Genomic DNA, 19,691 nt, shown 5'->3' on the forward strand with positions numbered 1-19,691 from the left:
GGGGTTGATTTGGGGGTCGGGAAAGGGAGAAGGGGAATGTGGATAGGAGGTGGCTATTTAGGGGTGGTTTCAGTCCGACAGTGGCGGCGATGTAGGGCGCCATTTAGGGAAGGGTGGCGCAAGGGCAGAGAATGGGTGGTCGTTCAGGGGGAGGGGGCCGGGCTGGGGTTTGGAGATTTTTTAACTTTTTTTTTTTGTTTTTTTTTTTAATTTATTTTTGAACCACTCACATATCGACACGTGTCTAGTAACCTATAATAATAGGTTGTTGACTTTTATTGACCGGTTTGAGTATGAAGAAAGATAGGCCACCTTAAAGTTGGGATTATTGAGGAATAATCCAAAGTTGGGATAAATGAAAATAAATTGGTGAAAGTTGGGATTAAAAAACAGTATTAATCCATTTTGGGAGAAGAAATTGTAATATTTTAAGATTTTTTAGTTGATTATTATGTACAAATGATTGTATATTCCTTTGCATTTTCAATAGTGTTAGATAATACTATAACCAAAATTAAAAGTATTAGTGTATAATTATGCTTAATGATGTTTTTGGATGCATAAACAAAAATATAAATTGTTCTTGGCGATAAAAAACACGCATATTTTTTATGATATAATACAACTTTTTAATTAAGAATAATGAATTAAATTATAAGTAGTATTTTCTACAATGCAATTATATAAACATATAATTTGATTTGAATAAACGCAGAGCAATCCAAGTATACAATATTAAAAATCTTTAATCAAATTATTCAAAAATATTTAACGAGCAATTTAAAACTTTTAGATATCAAAAATAATTTGTCAAAATAAAACCTACTACAACAATCAAAATAAAAATCAAGTTTCAAACTCACGACAACTTAATTAATTTCCCGATTCCAAACCAACACCAATTTGTTAACCAAACTACCCTTAAATAGTTTTATACTTTTATCACATAATCACATATACCTTGTGAGACATGTGAGTTGTGACTCTTGCGAGTATTTGCCTATAGGCTATTACACTTGACTTCAAAACTCCCAGTTGCTGCTCTGCAAACACTTGAACAAGAAAGAAAAACAATGGCGTACATAAGCATGGGCGAAGCGCACAGAAGAATAACAGATTACCTCAACAGCTACTCCGACGCCATTGCTACTCAAAACGGACCTTTACTTCGTCGCCTCCTTTCTTTCTCCTCCAACAATCCCAAACTCCTCTCTGTTGCCGACGCTCTCAACATTTTCCAGGTCTTTCTCTTCTTCATCCTAGGGTTTTTGCTTATAAAACTATTTCAATTGTTAATTATTATTATTATTATAATTATTATTCAAGTAATTGAATTTCAATATTGTATTGTATTACAAATTTGTGGGGTATTTTTTTTTTTTTGTTGAATCTTACAGGATGTGAGTAGGTTGATCAGACAATCACATGAAACTTTGGTTCCATTACTTCGATCTTTGCAGTGTTACAAGCTTGGTCAATTGGTTGATGCTTATAATTCCTATGAGAAATTTGCCAAGTATAATACTTTTTTTGTTAATTAATTTGAGATTGATTTATTTTTATTGAATTTTTAAGGCTAGGTTGTAATTTGGAATGGGTGATTGTTTAGTGCATTTATACAGGAATTTCGGAACTGGGAATCGGCGTGGGCGTTGGAAGCGTTATATGTTGTTGCTTATGAGATTAGGATTATTGCTGAGAGGGTATGATTGATGTATACTATACTATAGTTGCTAGTATATACTGTGTTGGCATTGGTTATGGCATTTGTTTGAATTATTTTGTGTGTTGTGATCATAGGCTGATAGAGAGTTGGCATCAAATGGTAAAACCCCGGATAAATTGAAGGCGGCTGGTTCTTTTCTCATGAAAGTTTTCGGTGTCCTTGCTGTATGTTTCTTTTGCTTCCTTCCTAGTCACTTTAGTTTCATTTTTGATTCAGTAGATACAAATATACAATGCTTCTATTATCATTGCCGCTTTTATTAGTTTGTGGGTTTATATAGGATTTTTCGAAAGGAAAATTGAAGCCTTGAAGGCATGTAACTGGTTAGGTGAGGACATGAGGGCTGCCAGAATTATAACCGTGGTATGCCATCAAGTTATCATGAGGTTTCTTTTGAGAATCCAGGAAAAGAAAAAGGGTTTATAGGGGGAGTTTGGTCGAAAATAGTTTTAGGGAGTTTTGGGAGAAGTTTGTTAGGTTTATAAGTAAATTTTTCATATCACGATAATAAATTTGGAGTTGCATCTATTGTTTAAATGGTGTTCACGAGTTAAATTCACTTAATGCATATTATGATGTAAGTTGGAAAAATGAATTAAGAATTTCATAATAAATTAGTAATGCACCATTATACTATATCACATATTCAGATCAATTAGAAAATTTGGAAGTTGAATTCACTGTTGTTTATGTTAAGAGAAAAACCTATACTACTTTAATGAGGTAATTCGAGACAATTTCGAGCGTAAAAGTGCACTTTAAGCACCTTTTTGACTTTGTCTCTGCAAGTTAGAAATTTGTCTCACTTAGATCCTTAATGGACATCATCCCTTTGCCTCATAGATTGTGTGAAGTAGACTGGAAACGGAAATATTATGAGGCCAAGATCTGGAATTTGGAGGCGATGACAAATCGTAAGGCATACCTAATACTCCCTCTATTGGTACTTTGGTAGGCTCCATTAGATTAGTCATTTCTAAGTATTTGAGTTAAAGTACTACAAGTATTCTTTACTATTTATATTTTTATATGTCATCCTTAGGAGTAATTAGTTCAGAGTAAGTCTAATGTGAGAAAGTTTAAAGTTTAGCTAACTAAATTTAGATAGTCGCCTATTGTTTTGGGAAGACCAAAAAAGACATATGGCGTATCATCTAGGGATGGAGGGAGTGATGATGACTTTAAAGTTTTTCCTCACCTTATATCCACTTGCTAAGTTGCTAGGGCTAATAGGTTTGATAAATAAAGTTCAGGGCGGTTAAGTTCCAAGGTTAATAAAGGAAATTGAAGTTTTATTCACAACTACAATAACTTATAATATGTTTAGGTTAATTTAGGGCCAATAAGTTTAGATAGGTTCAAGAATCAAGATAAGGTATTAAATTTAGATGAGTGAGATTACAGTGAAAAGAGAGCACCTTTAGATGAAGTTAGGGGTGATAATGATTTAGATCAAGCTCCAACTTGGAGTAGCTAGTCTCAGGTGAGCTCAACTTGGTTTGTAGCATTCCAAGCCTCCAACTTTATCGAACTCAAAGACTTGAAGTTTAATGTAGTTTTATATCTCGAACTAAATTAAAAATAATTTCAACCATTAAGCTCTTTTAGGTTATCTTTGCTATTATATTGGGATCCTCACTAGTTTGAAGTCTTTACTAGTAAATGCAAGCCAGAATTTTTTATATGTAAAGATTTAATGTTAAGATCTAGAGAAACTCACGAGCCTTGCAGGTTGTGTTTAGCACTTTAGCCCAACTCAGCTCACTAAGATCTAGAGTAGCTAACAGCCCACTTAAGCTCATCATCACCCCTAGACAGAGCCAAACTCTGAATCTTGAGCTTGGGATAAGTCTTTGCTCATCAGTGTATCACCTTAGAAAGAAAGAAAATTTTAAATAAAGGATTATTGGAAGGTATATGCAAAATGTGGCAAGTATTAGGGTTCCTAGGAAGTGGCTGCAGTTAATTTAATTGTACACGGTGTCATGGCTCCTACTCACATCATATCTTATAGAGAAATTGTGGATCCGAACTGGGGAGGGTGGGGGGGACCTGAATTTGATATCTCTGAGCATGCAAATGTAGGTAGAGTGGATTTGCTTGTGTTTCCCTGTTGAATTTGAAAGAAAAGTGTTATTCAACGAGGCCTATCACAGAGGATGGACATTTTAAAGGGGGTAACTGGATAAGTGAATCTAGAAGTAAAGAGATGATGGAGAATCTAGGACATCCGGAGATTGAGTTACTGAGGTTATTTTCTTTGTTGTGGCTTCCTTGGAGCTTGTAGATGCATATTGTGCTTTGTGGACTATCGTGTTGAGCTTAGCAAACATTTATTTATTTATTTAATTTATTTTATTTTATTTATATTGTTCTAAAACAACATTATCTATGTACAAAAAGATGGAAAAGTTTAAATTTCCAATAAATAAATGAAGAAAAGATGAGAAAATTTCAGACTCCTTTCTGTAAATAATCTGGTTAGCTATATTGTAAGATGTCTGTAGGCTAAATTTGCGAACTGTAAACTAGGCATATCTTGGGGCCTCTTGTTCTTGGTTTCTTATTATCTCATTCTATCTTTTGTTTATATAAAATCATGTATATGCATGGTGGCTATGTCTTCTTGTCTTCTGCCTGTTTACATTGAAGAGGGCTGTTCCAGGAACAATGCTTAGACTCATTTATTTTGATGGAATGCTGTTGATATGAGTTGCTGTGTTTGGCAGGGAAAAGGGCCAAAACGTGTTGGAGCCTTGCATGTGACTTGTCAGTTGTTCAAAATCTACTTCAAGGTGCATTTTGATTGTTGATTTAATCTCTTTAATGCCTTCTTTTCCATTCTGTCATAATCTTTTATCTTATCTCATAAATGTAAAATATGTGCTGTCATTTCTAATTTGTGTCACTCCTTCATAAGTATTTTAGAGGATGTTTCTTTCACCTTTTAGACTAGAAATTGATGCAAGGGAGGAATGATGACGGGTTCGCCTGCGTAATATAAGATTTTTTATTTTTAATTAATGAACAGAAGCAAAATCAGATTACAAAATAGCTCAGTTTCTTTATATTTCTCCCACTAAATAACTACTAAAAGCTCCCTTTGCCTTAGCCCAGGAAGATGCTTAAAAGAAATTATATCCCAAAGCAGATGACTAGCTAGCATGGTTCTTTAAAAAACTCGAGTAGCACTACAAAATTGCCATTGCTCCCAAAGCAGATGACTAGCTAGCATGGTTCTTTGGAAAACTCGAGCAGCACCACAAAATTGCCATTGCTGCATTAATGACATGACATCTTCTTCTTTGCTCTAGCTTCTAATGATGCTCCTTAAGTGAACTTGCAACAATTCAAAACTTTGGATATGTAATGCAAGGAGGGAAGGGGAGGGAATTGGAAGAATCCATTTTCCTTCCCCTTAATAAACCAAATCCTTCCATTGTTGTAGAGATCTAGAAGGAAAATGGAAGGTCACCTTCTCCCTCCCCTCCCCTCACCTCCCTTTCCCTTCCCTCTCTTTCCTTCCTCTCCCTTTCCCTTCACTATTGTTATCCAAACACAGTGTAAATGTCATATTATGTATAACTGGACTTAGTTTAGTTAATTCAGACTTATATAATCTTGATTATGGCTAAGGAAAGGAGATTGTTCTCATGATTTGATGTACTTGTATTATTTTCCTTTTTACAGCTTGGTACTGTCCATCTTTGTCGAAGTGTAATAAGAAGCATTGAGACTGCTCGTATATTTGATTTTGAGGAGTTTCCACCCAGAGATAAGGTACTTCTAAATGCATTTTTTCAAATGGTGTTTATTCTTGTCAAGATACATATATCAATAGATATGCTTATATTCAGGAGATATTGGACTCCTATGTTGTGGCAGGTGACTTACATGTATTATACGGGCCGACTTGAAGTTTTCAATGAAAATTTCTCAGCTGTAAGATTTTCTATTATTGTACAGCGATAATTTTCTCTTATTAAACCTGTAATTAGCTTAAGTCTTATACAAATGTTTGTTGGAGGATCTGCTGTAGTTGTAAGTTGTTAAGAAACTGTGATAAAACAGCTCTCTACGTTTAGTGTGAAATATTAAGGTTCCTTTGTACTCTTGTAGTTTATCTAGAAATAAACATACAGCTCATGATTCTCGAGTATTACAAGAATACATTATCTCATACTGTTCAGAATTTCAAAGATCAGCAATTAGAGTTTTTAAGTCAGATTGACAACCCAAACATTCTATGCTGAGAAATCAGTGTCTGCATCTCTTGACTGGTCATATGATTTTGAAGTCAGTCCATACATGAGCCGAATTTGTACTTGGTCCAATTGTCTGACCCTTTGTGATATTTCTGAAGCAATTTAAGGTCTCTCCAATAAGCAAACTGTTATTGTTTCATACAAGTATTATTTTCTAGATCAATGAATGACCACCATTCCTACTTAATTCATGTATCAACCAAAATGAAAGTCAGAAAGCTTTGTTTGCTACCTCTCCGTGAAATAGCTTCCTGGAAACATGTTCCATTTGAGAGACCAATCAGTTAAGCATGCATTATAAGCATGGAAACTGAACGTCATTCTGGTTCATTTAAGTGCTTGAGGCAGCTACATAGGACCAATTCTCATTCATTTACACTTAACAATTTAAAGAGCCATAGATCCTGAAAAATTAAGGAAATACAACATAAGGAATTAATTAATGGCTGGGAAAAGTCACTGGTGCTGCGTATATGTTTAGTAGCCTCAGATTGGACTATGGAATCAATGTATTGAAAGATTCTAAGAAAGTAAGGAAATAAAATATAAAGAATTAATTAAGATTATAACTTTTGGTTGTAGCCCTTGTAAGTATGGGTGAAAAAGTTAGCTGTTGAGGATTGCTCTTGAACATAAAATAGGTCCTCGATCTTCTTGTATCACTAACAACTCTCACAATTATGGAACAAGATCCAAAGCTCAATTCACTCAATATGTTTGTATTACTACTAACAAGTCACAATGGACCAACCAAGATCCAATGCAACACTCACTGAATCAACCTAGGACAAAATGTGTGCTAGTTTTGCCTTTGGATTTGTTAGTTCTAGTGGAAAATTCTGTTCATGGTTCTCGTGCATATCCTCATATCTAAAATCAGTGTCTCTAACCTGCAGGCTGATGAGAAATTGTCATATGCTCTGGCTCATTGCCATCCTGACCATGCAGCCAATATAAGGTATTGTTTGCATCCCCTTCGCAATCTCTGGTCTTGATATCTTGTGTTGTTTGAGAGTCACATTATACCTGTAGGTCAAGGGATATTCCTTTTTCTGCAAGCAAAAGGCATATACAAAGTATATATTTTTCATTGTGGTTCAAATGATTGACAGTTAATTATGCATGTTAATAAAAAAATAGTGAATTCTGCTTTGTTTTATTCTTATCCCAACAAGTTTTGTAGCTGACCCTTGTGCATATTATATTTGCAATGTAGTTTCATTTTGTTTATTATAGTAACCTTCATACTAAATTTTGATCCATGCAACCTTTCCACCTTGGCAAAGAAGCCTCAGTTTGCATCTCTGATTTCTTGGTATGAGATGTTGCCTGAACAGCCCTCCCTACATTTGCACATTTTGGAATACAGTAGAACTATTGAGATTCAAGCTCCCTGCCTTATTTATCTTGCACTTAAAATTATCCTTGTTGCTCTTTATACTGTATAGACAAAATTCCATGTTCGTGCTCAGTTTTTTACTTATTCTTACATGATTGAAGAGAGGGACGGGTTTCTTTTGTTCACATTCATTTGTATGAGTTTCCATACTTTTCTGCAACTTTTTGTATGCTTCTTTTTCTTTTTCTTACATGTATATTGGTTTCTTGGATATAACAGGATGATCCTGAAATATCTGATACCTGTAAAGCTTTCCATAGGCATCTTGCCTGGAGAATTACTGTTGCATAAGTATAATCTTCTTGAGGTGAATTATGTTCTTTGTTTTTTGTCTTCTCTTTTGTTGCTATTTCAATAATTTCCAAATGTTCTCCATGTACCAAGGATACAACCTAGCAAAGAATATGACTGCATATAGAAAAGAAAATCATACTTGATCAACTGAGTTAAAGCATCGTTTTCCCTTTAATATACTTGCAGAAAGCAACCATTGGGATTTTTATTATTGTTAACATATTTGATCTGCTTTTGTCACTCTCAAGTCCTACATTTATACGTGGTATTTGCATTATGCAGTACAGGGATGTTGTCTTAGCTCTTAGAAGAGGTGATCTGCGATTACTACGGTGTGCTCTCCAAGAACACGAAGATAGGTATATTTTGTTTTTATTGTTTGGCCCCTCAAATTATTCATTGGGTGTGCTAATTTACCATTGTGAAACTGAATTTTATTTTTGTTAGGTTCTTGAGATCAGGTGTTTACCTTGTTTTAGAAAAACTTGAGCTGCAAGTTTACAGAAGATTATTGAAAAAGATGTAAGCTCATTTTTTCTTCATATACGGGCTGTTCTCATCAAGCTGCTTATTCATGCGTCTTTTCACACTTGTAGCTATACCATCCAAAAACAAAAAGATCCAAGTAAAGCACATCAGGTGAAATTGGATATAATAGTGAAAGCACTGAAATGGCTTCAGATAGACATGGATCTTGATGAGGTGATTGATTTTTTTAATTATTATTTCTGCTACCGACCAGTTGCAATGGGGGGCTTAATCTTTGTGCAAATACTTTGATGCAGGTGGAATGTATAGTTGCAATTCTTATTCACAAAAACCTTATAAAAGGGTACTTTGCACACAAGAGTAAAGTCGTAGTTCTGAGCAAGCAAGACCCTTTCCCCAAACTAATGGGCAAGCCGGTGGGTCTGTGATATTTAAAAAAGGTTAACATCTTTCTGATCAATATGCTTCAAGTGTCAAGGCCTCGAACTAGTTGATGCAAAACAAGCTGACAGTTGTATTTATTCCAACTGCTGAATGAACGATTGATAGCCAATGCAGATATGCAGCTGTCCACTCTGAAATAGCCAAGGGATCGTAGACTTTCTTTAGCTTGGTCTCATTGCTTCCAAATTTTGACACGGCTTGTAAAATCCTGTAATTTATAGTTGATTGGCTTGTGTTAAACTGCTAATCAATTTCACCTGGATGTACTTTATTTGTATGTCTCTTGTGCTTTGGTTTAGTATCTCTAGCATAGCACTAACTTGGAAGAGCGTCAATGTGTTATTGTTTGAGACCTAAATTGTGTCTCCACATGTACGGTTGGGATTCACTAGTCCCAAGCTAGTCTCAACAATACTTATAGAGGTTGTGACATAATTGGGAAGGCAGATTTTGAATAAGATAGGCATGTTCCATAAGATTATTTGTCACTTCATTTTGTAGACTCTGAGAGATTTGTATTTCTCCGTATTAATTGTTATTTTGCGTACATATTTATAGAGGGTGTACGTTCTACATTGCAGTCATTGCAAGTTAACATTACGGCACTAGGGTATATGGTTGCCCAGGGGTTACCCAAGTACTGCCTTCAAACAGCATCTCTCTGACTCACATCCAGAGGCCAATGTAGTTTTTTTTGGGGATGAATTAATATGCCCCTATTAACGGTCCTCTATAGTTTGGCTATTGGGCAGGACAATGGGTTAGGCTTGGTATGGTTGATAGTAGGTTTGGCTCAAAAAGGGATATCTTTAGGCCTCATTTGGATCAACACGGGTTGAAAAATAATTGATGACGGATGTACTAAGATACAAGGCTTTTTTTTTCCTATTTATTTTGGTCCAATAAAACTCTTTACCTTGACCCAAACCCTATAATCCTATATGGCAATACCCAATAAACAGGCTACTTTGAAGAATTTGAACTTTGAACTGTAAATCAAAACTTAAAATTTAATCTTTCTACCCTTTTTTTTTTTTTTGGACAGACTAGTCGTAATTGTAACATTTATATCATAACTAAATAACCATAAAGCATTTATAGCCAACAATAATTACAACAGTGAACCAAATTACTAGCCTGTTCCACCACCATGAGCAAGAAAATTAAATTACCATAAAATCTAGAAGAATTAATACAAAATTTGCACTTATTGAAACTCAGACGTGCCAAGCCAAGCAGTAGTCATCACAACATCTGGCTCTGCCATTTGGCAATGCATAGGAAGACCATATGCAAGATCCAGGATTCAAGCACCACTCGCTGGAAGGTTTCTTTCGACATTTGAAGGCATTAAGATGTTAGAAACCATCAGCAGGAGTTGATATAATCATTCTTGAACAACATCCATGTTTCAAGCACCATTCGCTGGAAGGCTTCGTTCAACATTTGAAGGCATTAAGACGTTAAAACCATCAGCAGCAGTTGATATGATCATTCCTGGGATCTGGGCATGCCAATGTAGCTCCTTCAAGTCCTTCTGGCCCTGTAACACAATTGGCATGAAAAACAGTTAGCACCAAAGACAGCAAAAGACCAACTTATGAATTATGATACCCCTTAGTGATATAACCTGATGGACGAATAAAAGCTGTGGAGGCAATTCCACAGGAGCATCCACTTTGTCTTCTGTTTGAGATTTAAATTCTGCCTCTTCTTCTTCATCTCTTTCTAGTGCCAGATCCCAAATTCTGAATGGAGAGCATGACAGTATCAGATATTAAGCAAAAACAAGCATTATACATCACAACTAATCAAGTTATTCTTACGTCAGCTGATGGTCGGCTGAAGAGACTGCCAGTACAGAATCCTCATGGGGACTCCATTCAATCGAAGTGATGGGGTGTTTATGGTGAGTAAAATGTGCCAACATAGGTTCACCCTCCTGACAAGAAATGTAAGCAATTTAAGTATCAGAACAGAAAGCCTCTCCAGTCTATATCCATTCCTCCGTAACTAAATTAGCACTACATATACTTCGCATTATTTGTTCCCGAGGAGAAAAAAATTTGATTGAATCAATCATGAAACCAATTGGTGCTAGCCACAAACTTTGTTCTTACACAAAAATATAAAAAACTGCGTAACTAAAATGCCATTTATAACTCAATGTAAATTCTCACTTTCACATTTTACACCCCAATGATGAAAGGTTCTAATCTGACAATGCACATAATGACATAAACGGTCACATATTAACCAACTCTTGTTCAGTTATAATGTGGCAATAAGAAGAATAAACATTAACAAGTCCTCAACAGTGCCAACTAATCGGTCACATATTAACCTACTTTTGTTCAGTTATAATGTGGCAATAAATAAAAAGAATAAACATTAACAAGTCCTCAACAGTGCTAATTGTAGATATTATGACCTATATGAGCAAACAGGGTGAACATAATATTGCAAATGCAATAATGAAGTAACCTTTTTTTCATGTCCTTGGTCCATTCTACTATGGACAAAAGCTTGAACTAGAGCCCATCACAGAAACATTAGTGTGTGGGCTAGACAGGTTAATCACTGCTAAAATGAAAAGGTCATCAGAAACTAGGGCACATGACAAGAAGGAAGAGCTTCAAGGTATTAGCCAATAGCCACTAGCACATCACTAAAAGAATAGCAGTGTCGTTTTACACTAGTCAAAGCCTCTCCTAAATTTAATTGGGAACCCTCAAAGCAATTAAATATTGGTCTCATTTTTCATCTTCCTCACACATGCCCAACTATGACCAAGTAATCCTAATGGTTGCCCAACATTTTGCTTTCACATTCACTGTCCTGCTATCTCACTCTCTCTTTCTCTCTTCTATCCCCCCCCCCAACCCCTCTCCCTCTACAAGGCCCCTAATTCCCTAAAATTTGGTAATGGGAAAAAAAAATAAAGTTAGTTTTTCCCTGGCTATTGTCATGAGTCAGCACACCGGATATGAGAATTTGGGCAACTCCATGGCATGATCATCATTCCTTCTCTATTAACTTATTCTCTTCATGTTTATTACTTGTTTTTGTTTTAACTCTCCTAAAGAACAAGTCATGATCAAAAGCTGCGCATACTTTTAACTCTTCGCACCCAGAGAAAAAAAGTGAAAGAGAAAAGCATGGGCAATTTAAACTCAAATGCCTGACAAGAAGCAAGAACTTTAAAATCAGCCACTAGCAAGATACCAAGTGTGCACCAAACCCCAGCACCAGAAGATACACTCAAGCATCTCACCCAATCAAATTCAAACACATACATACATGACAGCTAATAGACAAAAGACGCCTCGGACAATGAATCATAATTTAGCAAATTCATGCTGATGAAAGGGGGAAAAAGGACTTAAAAGTTCATTCATTTACATGTACTAGCGCTGGCTAAATCAGCCCAGCCTGACCAATTGTTCAGGCTATCTTTTGGAGGTGTGCAAGGTCCAAATAGACTTAAGACATCAAACTTTTTAACATGTACTAGTGTACTACAGCTGGTCAAGTCAGCCCAGACCGACTCAGTTGACCAGGCCCTCTAATGCAGCTGTGCCCTGCCCATATGTAGTTTTCGGAACACTTTAGTGATCAGGCCTGATCCGATATTACCAGGTTCAGCCAACTTTTCAACCCAAAATGTTGCTCAATCAGATGCCTAGATCCAAACACAGACTTTTTGAGCCCGACCTGGCCATGACCAGCTCTAACAAATAGTCAAAAACCATGACAGACAGATATTGGCATTTTCTTAACCTGTTTGCAATAAGCACCAAGAAACACCTTAAATACGCATATCTCCCTGCCCTTCAATGCAAATTTAGTATCTTCTTAAACAAAAGAGGGCTACTTGGCTTGTTTGACTAGCTAATAATGTTTAACTGTCTGTATTGAGTTATCTACAGTTTGGTAGTTTAAGATATTAGGTACAATCAGCTTCAAAAAAACGCTCTTAAAATTAGCTTCTTCATGGTCCTATCAATGAAAACGCCGTTTATTCAAACATATATATATTTTTTTTTTTTTCCAAATTGTTTGACTACATTAGCAATCTAAGAGCCAAACAATGACTAAAAAACATTTTCCAAACAAAACCATATTATTAAAAAGATGATCTCTATCCCAAAAGCAACATTCTAATTAGCCAAGGAAATCCCTGCTTTAAGGATTGCTTTCATGGGGCATTAAAGCATTCCCAAATGTGCGCAGCCGTGCACACACACGCGCGCGCGCACACACACACACACACACACACACATATCCCACAGCATATTCTTTCTCAAACCACATTTCATTACATTTTTTTTTTCATTAAAGCAAACTGTGATGCTCGATCATTCTGTAAACTTTTCAAAGGTTCATAACTACATGCCTAAATCAGATGTTAGCTTTATTCGAAATATGATGCAATTCATTACGAATGATAAAGAAATAAGCATAATATAATGCGAGCTTTAAACAATCCTTATGCTTCATCCGTGCATAATATATTCATTAAGCCTCACACCTAAACAATTAAGAGAAGCATTTAAGGCAATCCAATCGTAGACAAAAGCAAAAAAAAGTATTTAGATATAGTTATGTTGCTTGAAAAAGAAAATTTCAAGTCACATATGTGTATTGGCCTATCAGATGCAAGACATTGTACCTTAATCATTTTAAGATTAAAAATGGAAAACGACCCATCATCGCTACCTGATGCAAGCATATAGCTTTGTAACCTGATGCCAAGAAAGTGTCAAATCAATCAAAATATGCGGAGTGGTAAAATAATGAATAAGATAAAAACAGAGAGATAACAGAATTTAACCTGTTCCATGAGATTACATTTACATCTGCATCATGGGCTTTAAATGACATTGCAGGAGATTTCCCCAAACGAGTATCCCATATTGCAATGGTCTTATCAACAGAGGCAGAAGCAAATACACAGTCCTCGCCAGGACTCCACTGTAATCAAAACAGGAATGAACAAAACAACATTTTACGTAATAATTCCTTTCAATTTCCTCTCCATACCTATAGAAAAATCAAAGTTCTTGAATATACTCCTCAACTCCTGCCTAAAAAAGAATCATTTAAAAAATACAAAAGTGTACCTGCAGATCTTCCACGCTAGCAGTGTGTCCAACAAATGGATTCTTATCAACATTCCATTTTGTTCCAGATGCGGGTTCCCATAAATAAATAGAATTTTGACAATCACCTACATAAAAATAAGCAACTGGTATCAGCAATAAATCATCAAAGAATCGTCAACAACAGAATGAATGTCACACAAATATAGTCATCTCACCAGTTACAAGTTTCCCAGCTTCGCGGGGACTCCAATCCATGGCATATCCTTCATCTTTATGTCTGAACATACTCAATGGTGCTTGATTAGCCACAGAATTTCCACCCCGACTGGTGTCTGTTGATTCAGCTAAGAAATTGAGATGAGCACTAAAGTCCCAAACCTGTAGACAAGATTCCAAACTGGTGATAAAAGGCACAAAATAAGCAGGGTGGCCGGTAGCCATGGGTGTACACCTCAGTACACCAACATAAAAGTCTACACTCTACATGATTGTAGTGCATAGGAATTCTAATACCCTTTGAACTAACCTGCACGAAACCTGTATCCCCCCAAGTTGCACAAATGTGGGGACTTTGTGGCATGGATCGAATTCGATTAATGCATCCTTGATGAGCCACCTTGCGCAGCTGCAAAATATTCAAAACACTTAGTAAAATCTCATAAATATATGAATGCAATGGCTCGTCGATAACATGTTATCTCTATCTCCGCCGCATAAACATCTCAAAAAGAGTAGACCAAGCCCATGAAGCTGAAATTAAATGCAAATGAGTTCTTGCCTGCAATATAGGTTGTTTTGATCCATGCTCATCCTCATCATCATCATCATCACTGTCACTATCACTTTCCATCTCTGAGCCATCGGCAGCCTTTTTAGGTACTAATTCACGCCTTTTTCCAGAAATGTTTGATACCTTGAATATTTCAATAGAATTCAATGATGGTTTGTCTGCCTGCAAATGAAAAATCATCAATTTAGTTAAAAAATTAAAGAACCTATAAGCCTGAATATGGAAAAGGTCACAACTTTATAAAGGAAACAGAACATTCACGGTAACCAATACAAGAAAATGCCTTTACCATGTAAACCAACACAGATTTTATGTTAAGTAACTGATAACAGTTAAAAACAATTGATAGAACTCACCTGAGTTCCGGCGACAACATAGACGGTATGAGGAAATTCAGTTCGAACCAATCCTAGAGTATCTTGAATAATATCAAAACTGCAAAATTAATCACACAAAAATACAAAAAACCAATGAAGGCCTTGATAAACATTTAAATACAAGTATAAAGACCTCAAAAACACGAAAAACACCCTCCACTAAATGAAGATTAAAGCATTATTAACTAACATGCTAAGGATTTACAGCTCCCAAATCAGTGAAATGAAATAACATGAATCTTCAACAACCCAAAAACCAATACATATTACAACATTGCCAAATAAATATACAACCTTTTTCATTTCCCAAATAATTTTGTGCAATAAACCATGAAAAAGTTGAGGGAAAAAGAGAAAACCTTAAACAAGGCCAACCCATATGGAAGGCATGATAAGAATTGTAAGCAGAAGGGTCCCACTGAAGCTCTTCATCTTCTCCGACAGTATCAACACCTGGTTGCCATACTCGTGCCGGCGGCATCGAAGATGATGATGCCTCGGAATCATTTGAACCCTAAAACCAAACAGAAGCATAATTAATTTAATGGCAAAAAAAAGAAAAAAAAAAGGTATTCTTTTTAGGAGAGGGAAGAAGAGGGGGAAGATTGAATAACCTTGGTCTTCTTCTTTTTAGCTTTCTTGGGTTTTTTAATGCTTCGTGCCATTGTTTTAGATGTTCAAGCTTCAACAATGGTTGCCGCTGCTGCTGCTATTGAAGAGAGAGTGCAAAAGAGAGGAGGGGAATGTCTGCAAATTGAGTTGGTGATTTATGTGTCTTCTTGGGGGTTTAGGGTTTATGTGAAAAGTTAATTAGCTTTTTTTTTTTTACAAGAGAAAATTTAAACTTTTTTTTTTTTAAATTTGATTTAAATAATCCAACCTTTGCCCGATTTATTTTTAATAATTTAACCTTTTGATTATTCCACAATAATCCAAGTTTTGGGGGGTATTCTATTCTATTAGGTCAAACCGGTTACTAACCTAGAATATCAGGTCACCTTGCCAAGTGTCACGTTTTGATTCGTCAAAATATAATTTTTTAAAAAAATTATACATTTTAAAAATAATAATTTTGTTTTTACCTTTTTTACTCTTTTTTATTATTAAGAATATTAGCCCCTTCTGGCAAGCGAAGCTCCCTTTTTCCGGCCATCCCTCCCTTTTCCAATAACCCCTCCCCCTTGCCCTCCCTTTTTCGGTTACTTCACCCCCTTGCCCTTCTTTTCCAGCCAATCTCTTCCCCTTCCCCTCTCTTTTCGCCTTCCCGGCCACCCTTCTCTTTTCCCTTCCTTTCTGTACATCCCTCCCCATTTCCTCTCCCTTGATCAACCCACAACCCTTAAAACCCCAAATTTTAATCTTTAACACCATCTCAGATTTGTACACAAAACCCAAGACACCCTTTCGCGAAATTTTGCGGAGGGAAGTATCTAAAGCTCAGGAAATTAGGTTGACGGTTTGGGTGGGATTGATGGGGAAAGGGAAGGGAAAGGAGAGGGCGACGGGGATGATGGAGAGGAGGCAGGGGGAAAGGGGACTAGGGGAGGGTAGGTCTGTTCACGGATCGGATATCTGATTCGAAATGTGATTTCGGATCGAATATCCGGATACTCGGATTAGAAATTGATATCCAAATCCGATCCGAAAATTTCGGATCGGATGCTTCGGATATCCATTATCCAATATTAAGTAAAATTGATTATGATTACTTCCTAAATTTCATTAATTTTACCGCTTTTTTATCGCTAATTTGTACAACATATTTTAACAAAATAGTAATCTTTTTGCAATAAATATTATCATCAAATATATTAAGAATATTATATTAAGTTAATAATACAGGGTTAGTTTCGTATGAAAAATTTAAAAAATTTATATATATTTCACTATTTCAGCCTTTATATTTCAGATATCGGATAACCGAAACTTTAAAAATCAATATCCAAATCCGCATCCCGATCCGAAATGAAAATTCGGATCGGTTGCGGCTCGGATTGTCAAATTCTTGGATAGTTTTGTACAGGCCTAGGGGAGGGAAGTAGCAGTAGCAGTAACAAGAAGGAAAGTTTTTTTTTTCTTTTTTTTTTTTGGTTTTGTTAAGTTAAAAAAAAAATTACTTGAAGAACAGATAACTGGTCAACTTGGCCTAATAAAATAGAAAACCCCCCTAAGTTTGGATTATTCGTGAATAATCAAAAGGTTGGATTATTAAAAATAAATCGGGCAAAGGTTGGATTATTTAAATCAAATTTTCCTTTTTTTTTAATTTAATTCTTTTTTTACACAAAGTTTCATACTTCCTCCAATTTTATTGATAGTTGCAATAGTTTGACTTTTACACTATTCATGTGTTCCACTTTGACTAGCTTTGATGATTTATAACTATGCAAAAATATAGTCATATGAGAGCTTGTTAGATTCGTCTCGATTTATATTATTTTAATATCAAATGTTTATTATTTTTACATATTGGTAATTAAAGATTTTAACAATTGAAATCATGCATCGGCAAGCGTGAAAAAAGAAGTGTTGCAACTATAAGGAAACAGAGGAAGTATGTGGATGGCCACACCGTGTGGCCAGGGTAGCTTATTCAGAAGTTACTCCGTCAGTCAAGGATTACTCGGCCGGTCAGAGATTACTCGGTCAGTTATAGAGGTTACCCGGTCAAGAGTTACTTGGTTAGGGTTACTCATCAATCAGTCAAGAACTACTTAATTATGAATTACCCTATCGGTCAGTGGTTACTCAATCGGTTAGGGCCTCAGGGGTTACCCGTTTAGTGTTTTGGTGTGTGTTAGCCGGCCACACGGTGTGGCTTTTAAGTAAGGTAAAATAATAATAATAATAATAATAATAATAATAATAATAATAATAATTTTGTTTTTTTTAGAGTGGTGATCATCAATTGCCCGCTAGACCGGCCCAATCCGGCCGAAAAAAAAGTTTGGTTTTGGACAAGGCTTAAAATGCATTCTTAGTTTAAAACCCGAACTTTGTCTAAAAAAGACTGTTTTGGCCCGATAAACCCTACACTAGCTATTTTACGGATTTGGGCACAAGATTTTTTATCACCTCTTAATTTTTTTTTATTTTTTTTATATTATATTATATTGATTCTTTGCCACAATCTTAACTTCATGATGCTTTAGAAGGTCCAAATGAAGTTTATTTTGAGCATAACATTTGTTTGACCCAACTTAATAAAATACTAAAATTACCATAATGTCCTTGGAATAAACCTTAGACCAGGAATATTCTAAAAATCATGCACATATCCCGAGAAACTCTGATACGGCTAATATTCTAGAAATCATGCACATATCCCGAGAAGCACTGATACGGCTCAACCGTGCCTAACTCCAGCGGCGGAGCAAAAAAATAGCAAAAAAATTCAAACCGGAAGGATAAATGGACATCACATAGTTTTGACAAAATGTTAGAAAAAATTAATACTTTTAGTCTTTTACACACCAATAGCTAAATAGTTAATGTATTACAACTCAAAAAATCCAAAATACGGAGTATTTAGTCAAAATAATCCAACATCAAATACTAATTCTTTCTCTAGAAATATTTGCCTATGGGTTCGGAATTTATATATATATATATATATATATATATATATATATATATATATATATATATATATATATATATATATCGAACTCTAGATCCCTTGAATGGTAACTCATTGTCCTTACCACTATACCATCTCATTTGGTAAGATGTAAAATAGCACTTAATTATGATTTTTATCTGATTTTTTTTAAAAGTGGGAGGACAGTTTTCTCCCCTTGTACCCTGCTGGCTCCGTCAGTGCCTAATTTGGCCTAAAACGGTCCAGAACCTTTATCCAAACCCTAATCAGTCAATTTGTTCTCTACAAACTTTCACTCTTTAAACGATTAATTGACTTGACCTTCAGAGGGTCTTTCTTGGAAACACCCCTAAAGCAGTTGACTTTCTCTATTTTGTAGGACTCGGTTTGACCAAACAAGCTGGCTCCTCCAAACTCAAATTTTGGAATTCTTTTGCAGAGACAATTGGCGTCGAATGTGGGGAATATCTTCAACATACAAAAGTCATGGTAACCACAAGTCGAACCGATCCGTCCCAAAACGTCGGTGGATAGAATTACACCCAAAGTCAGTCACGCCCACCCCATAAACCACGGAACAATTAGCAATCCAATCGTGAGGAACAAGGAGATAACTTGGAGGTAGAAGAACTCATCGATGAAGGGAATTTGCAGCCTGTCAACAGGCAAAATCTGGAAAATTTGACCGAACAATTGAACACCACTCCAAAAAACCATCAAACAGATAACTGAAGCAATGAAGAAAAATCAAGCGAGGCCTTCTCACAATCCATAGAACACGTTGGGGAATCAACAAGCCCTCGATCCCAAAGGTGGGAGAACTTGATCATGACCCTCATTCACTATTTTATCATTACCCTTGATACAAAAATTAAAGATTTTTAAAATATGATGATATAATTCCGATATAATTTTAATCGCAAGATTTCATTTTATGCTAAATTTACACTCACACCCCATACCTTGTACTTAAATATTGTGTTGCTAGGCGCAGTCGCCTATACCTTGTACTTCTTCTGCCAATTTTGCCAAATAACTACACTTACAATACATTTAGAAGAAAAATAAAATTGATTCATGGTTACGTTACTACAGAAAATTACCTAAAGTAGTTAACCAAATTACAAAAGGCCAAGTAGCAGTAATCTTACTTAAAAGTATAAATCCACCCTTGTAATTTACTGTAAATTTTACTTAAAAG

At 35.6% G+C, this 19,691-nt stretch overlaps 2 protein-coding genes across 2 annotated transcripts; one reads left to right on the plus strand and one right to left on the minus strand.

The window, feature by feature from the left end:
- The first annotated feature begins 965 nt into the window (after window positions 1–965).
- LOC110716922 (enhanced ethylene response protein 5-like) lies at window positions 966–9,093 on the plus strand. The gene is made up of 13 exons (XM_021895575.1): window positions 966–1,241; window positions 1,398–1,516; window positions 1,610–1,703; window positions 1,801–1,890; window positions 4,456–4,521; window positions 5,417–5,506; window positions 5,612–5,668; window positions 6,888–6,949; window positions 7,610–7,697; window positions 7,967–8,043; window positions 8,132–8,206; window positions 8,281–8,386; window positions 8,470–9,093. Exons 1-13 carry the CDS (start codon window positions 1,074–1,076, stop codon window positions 8,599–8,601), a joined length of 1,224 nt encoding a protein of 407 aa, XP_021751267.1. The 5' UTR covers window positions 966–1,073; the 3' UTR covers window positions 8,602–9,093.
- Window positions 9,094–9,664: 571 nt separating this feature from the next.
- On the minus strand, window positions 9,665–15,723 carry LOC110716816 (glutamate-rich WD repeat-containing protein 1-like). The gene is made up of 12 exons (XM_021895457.1): window positions 15,504–15,723; window positions 15,249–15,403; window positions 14,869–14,947; window positions 14,501–14,674; window positions 14,249–14,347; window positions 13,938–14,100; window positions 13,741–13,847; window positions 13,452–13,591; window positions 13,290–13,362; window positions 10,444–10,559; window positions 10,248–10,365; window positions 9,665–10,160 (listed from the first exon to the last, which is right to left on the minus strand). The coding sequence occupies exons 1-12, from the start codon at window positions 15,552–15,554 to the stop codon at window positions 10,029–10,031; spliced, it is 1,407 nt and encodes a 468-aa protein (XP_021751149.1). The 5' UTR covers window positions 15,555–15,723; the 3' UTR covers window positions 9,665–10,028.
- Between the last annotated feature and the right edge of the window lie 3,968 nt (window positions 15,724–19,691).

The sequence above is a fragment of the Chenopodium quinoa genome, unplaced genomic scaffold (assembly GCF_001683475.1).
Source record: "Chenopodium quinoa cultivar QQ74 unplaced genomic scaffold, ASM168347v1, whole genome shotgun sequence".
In the NCBI taxonomy this organism is placed as follows: domain Eukaryota; kingdom Viridiplantae; phylum Streptophyta; class Magnoliopsida; order Caryophyllales; family Amaranthaceae; genus Chenopodium; species Chenopodium quinoa.

Bases quoted from the DNA above. Each gene is read 5' to 3' on its own strand.
- LOC110716922 (XM_021895575.1), top strand. From the start codon at position 1,074: ATGGCGTACATAAGCATGGGCGAAGCGCACAGAAGAATAACAGATTAC. The intron at 1,704-1,800 runs GTATGATTGATG...TTGTGATCATAG, and splicing joins TTAGGATTATTGCTGAGAGG to GCTGATAGAGAGTTGGCATC. The intron at 1,891-4,455 runs GTATGTTTCTTT...TGTGTTTGGCAG, and splicing joins AAGTTTTCGGTGTCCTTGCT to GGAAAAGGGCCAAAACGTGT.
- LOC110716816 (XM_021895457.1), bottom strand. From the start codon at position 15,554: ATGGCACGAAGCATTAAAAAACCCAAGAAAGCTAAAAAGAAGAAGACC. The intron at 15,404-15,503 runs GTTATTCAATCT...GTTTGGTTTTAG, and splicing joins CTAAAAAGAAGAAGACCAAG to GGTTCAAATGATTCCGAGGC. The intron at 13,848-13,937 runs GTGAGATGACTA...ATTTTTATGTAG, and splicing joins AGCTGGGAAACTTGTAACTG to GTGATTGTCAAAATTCTATT.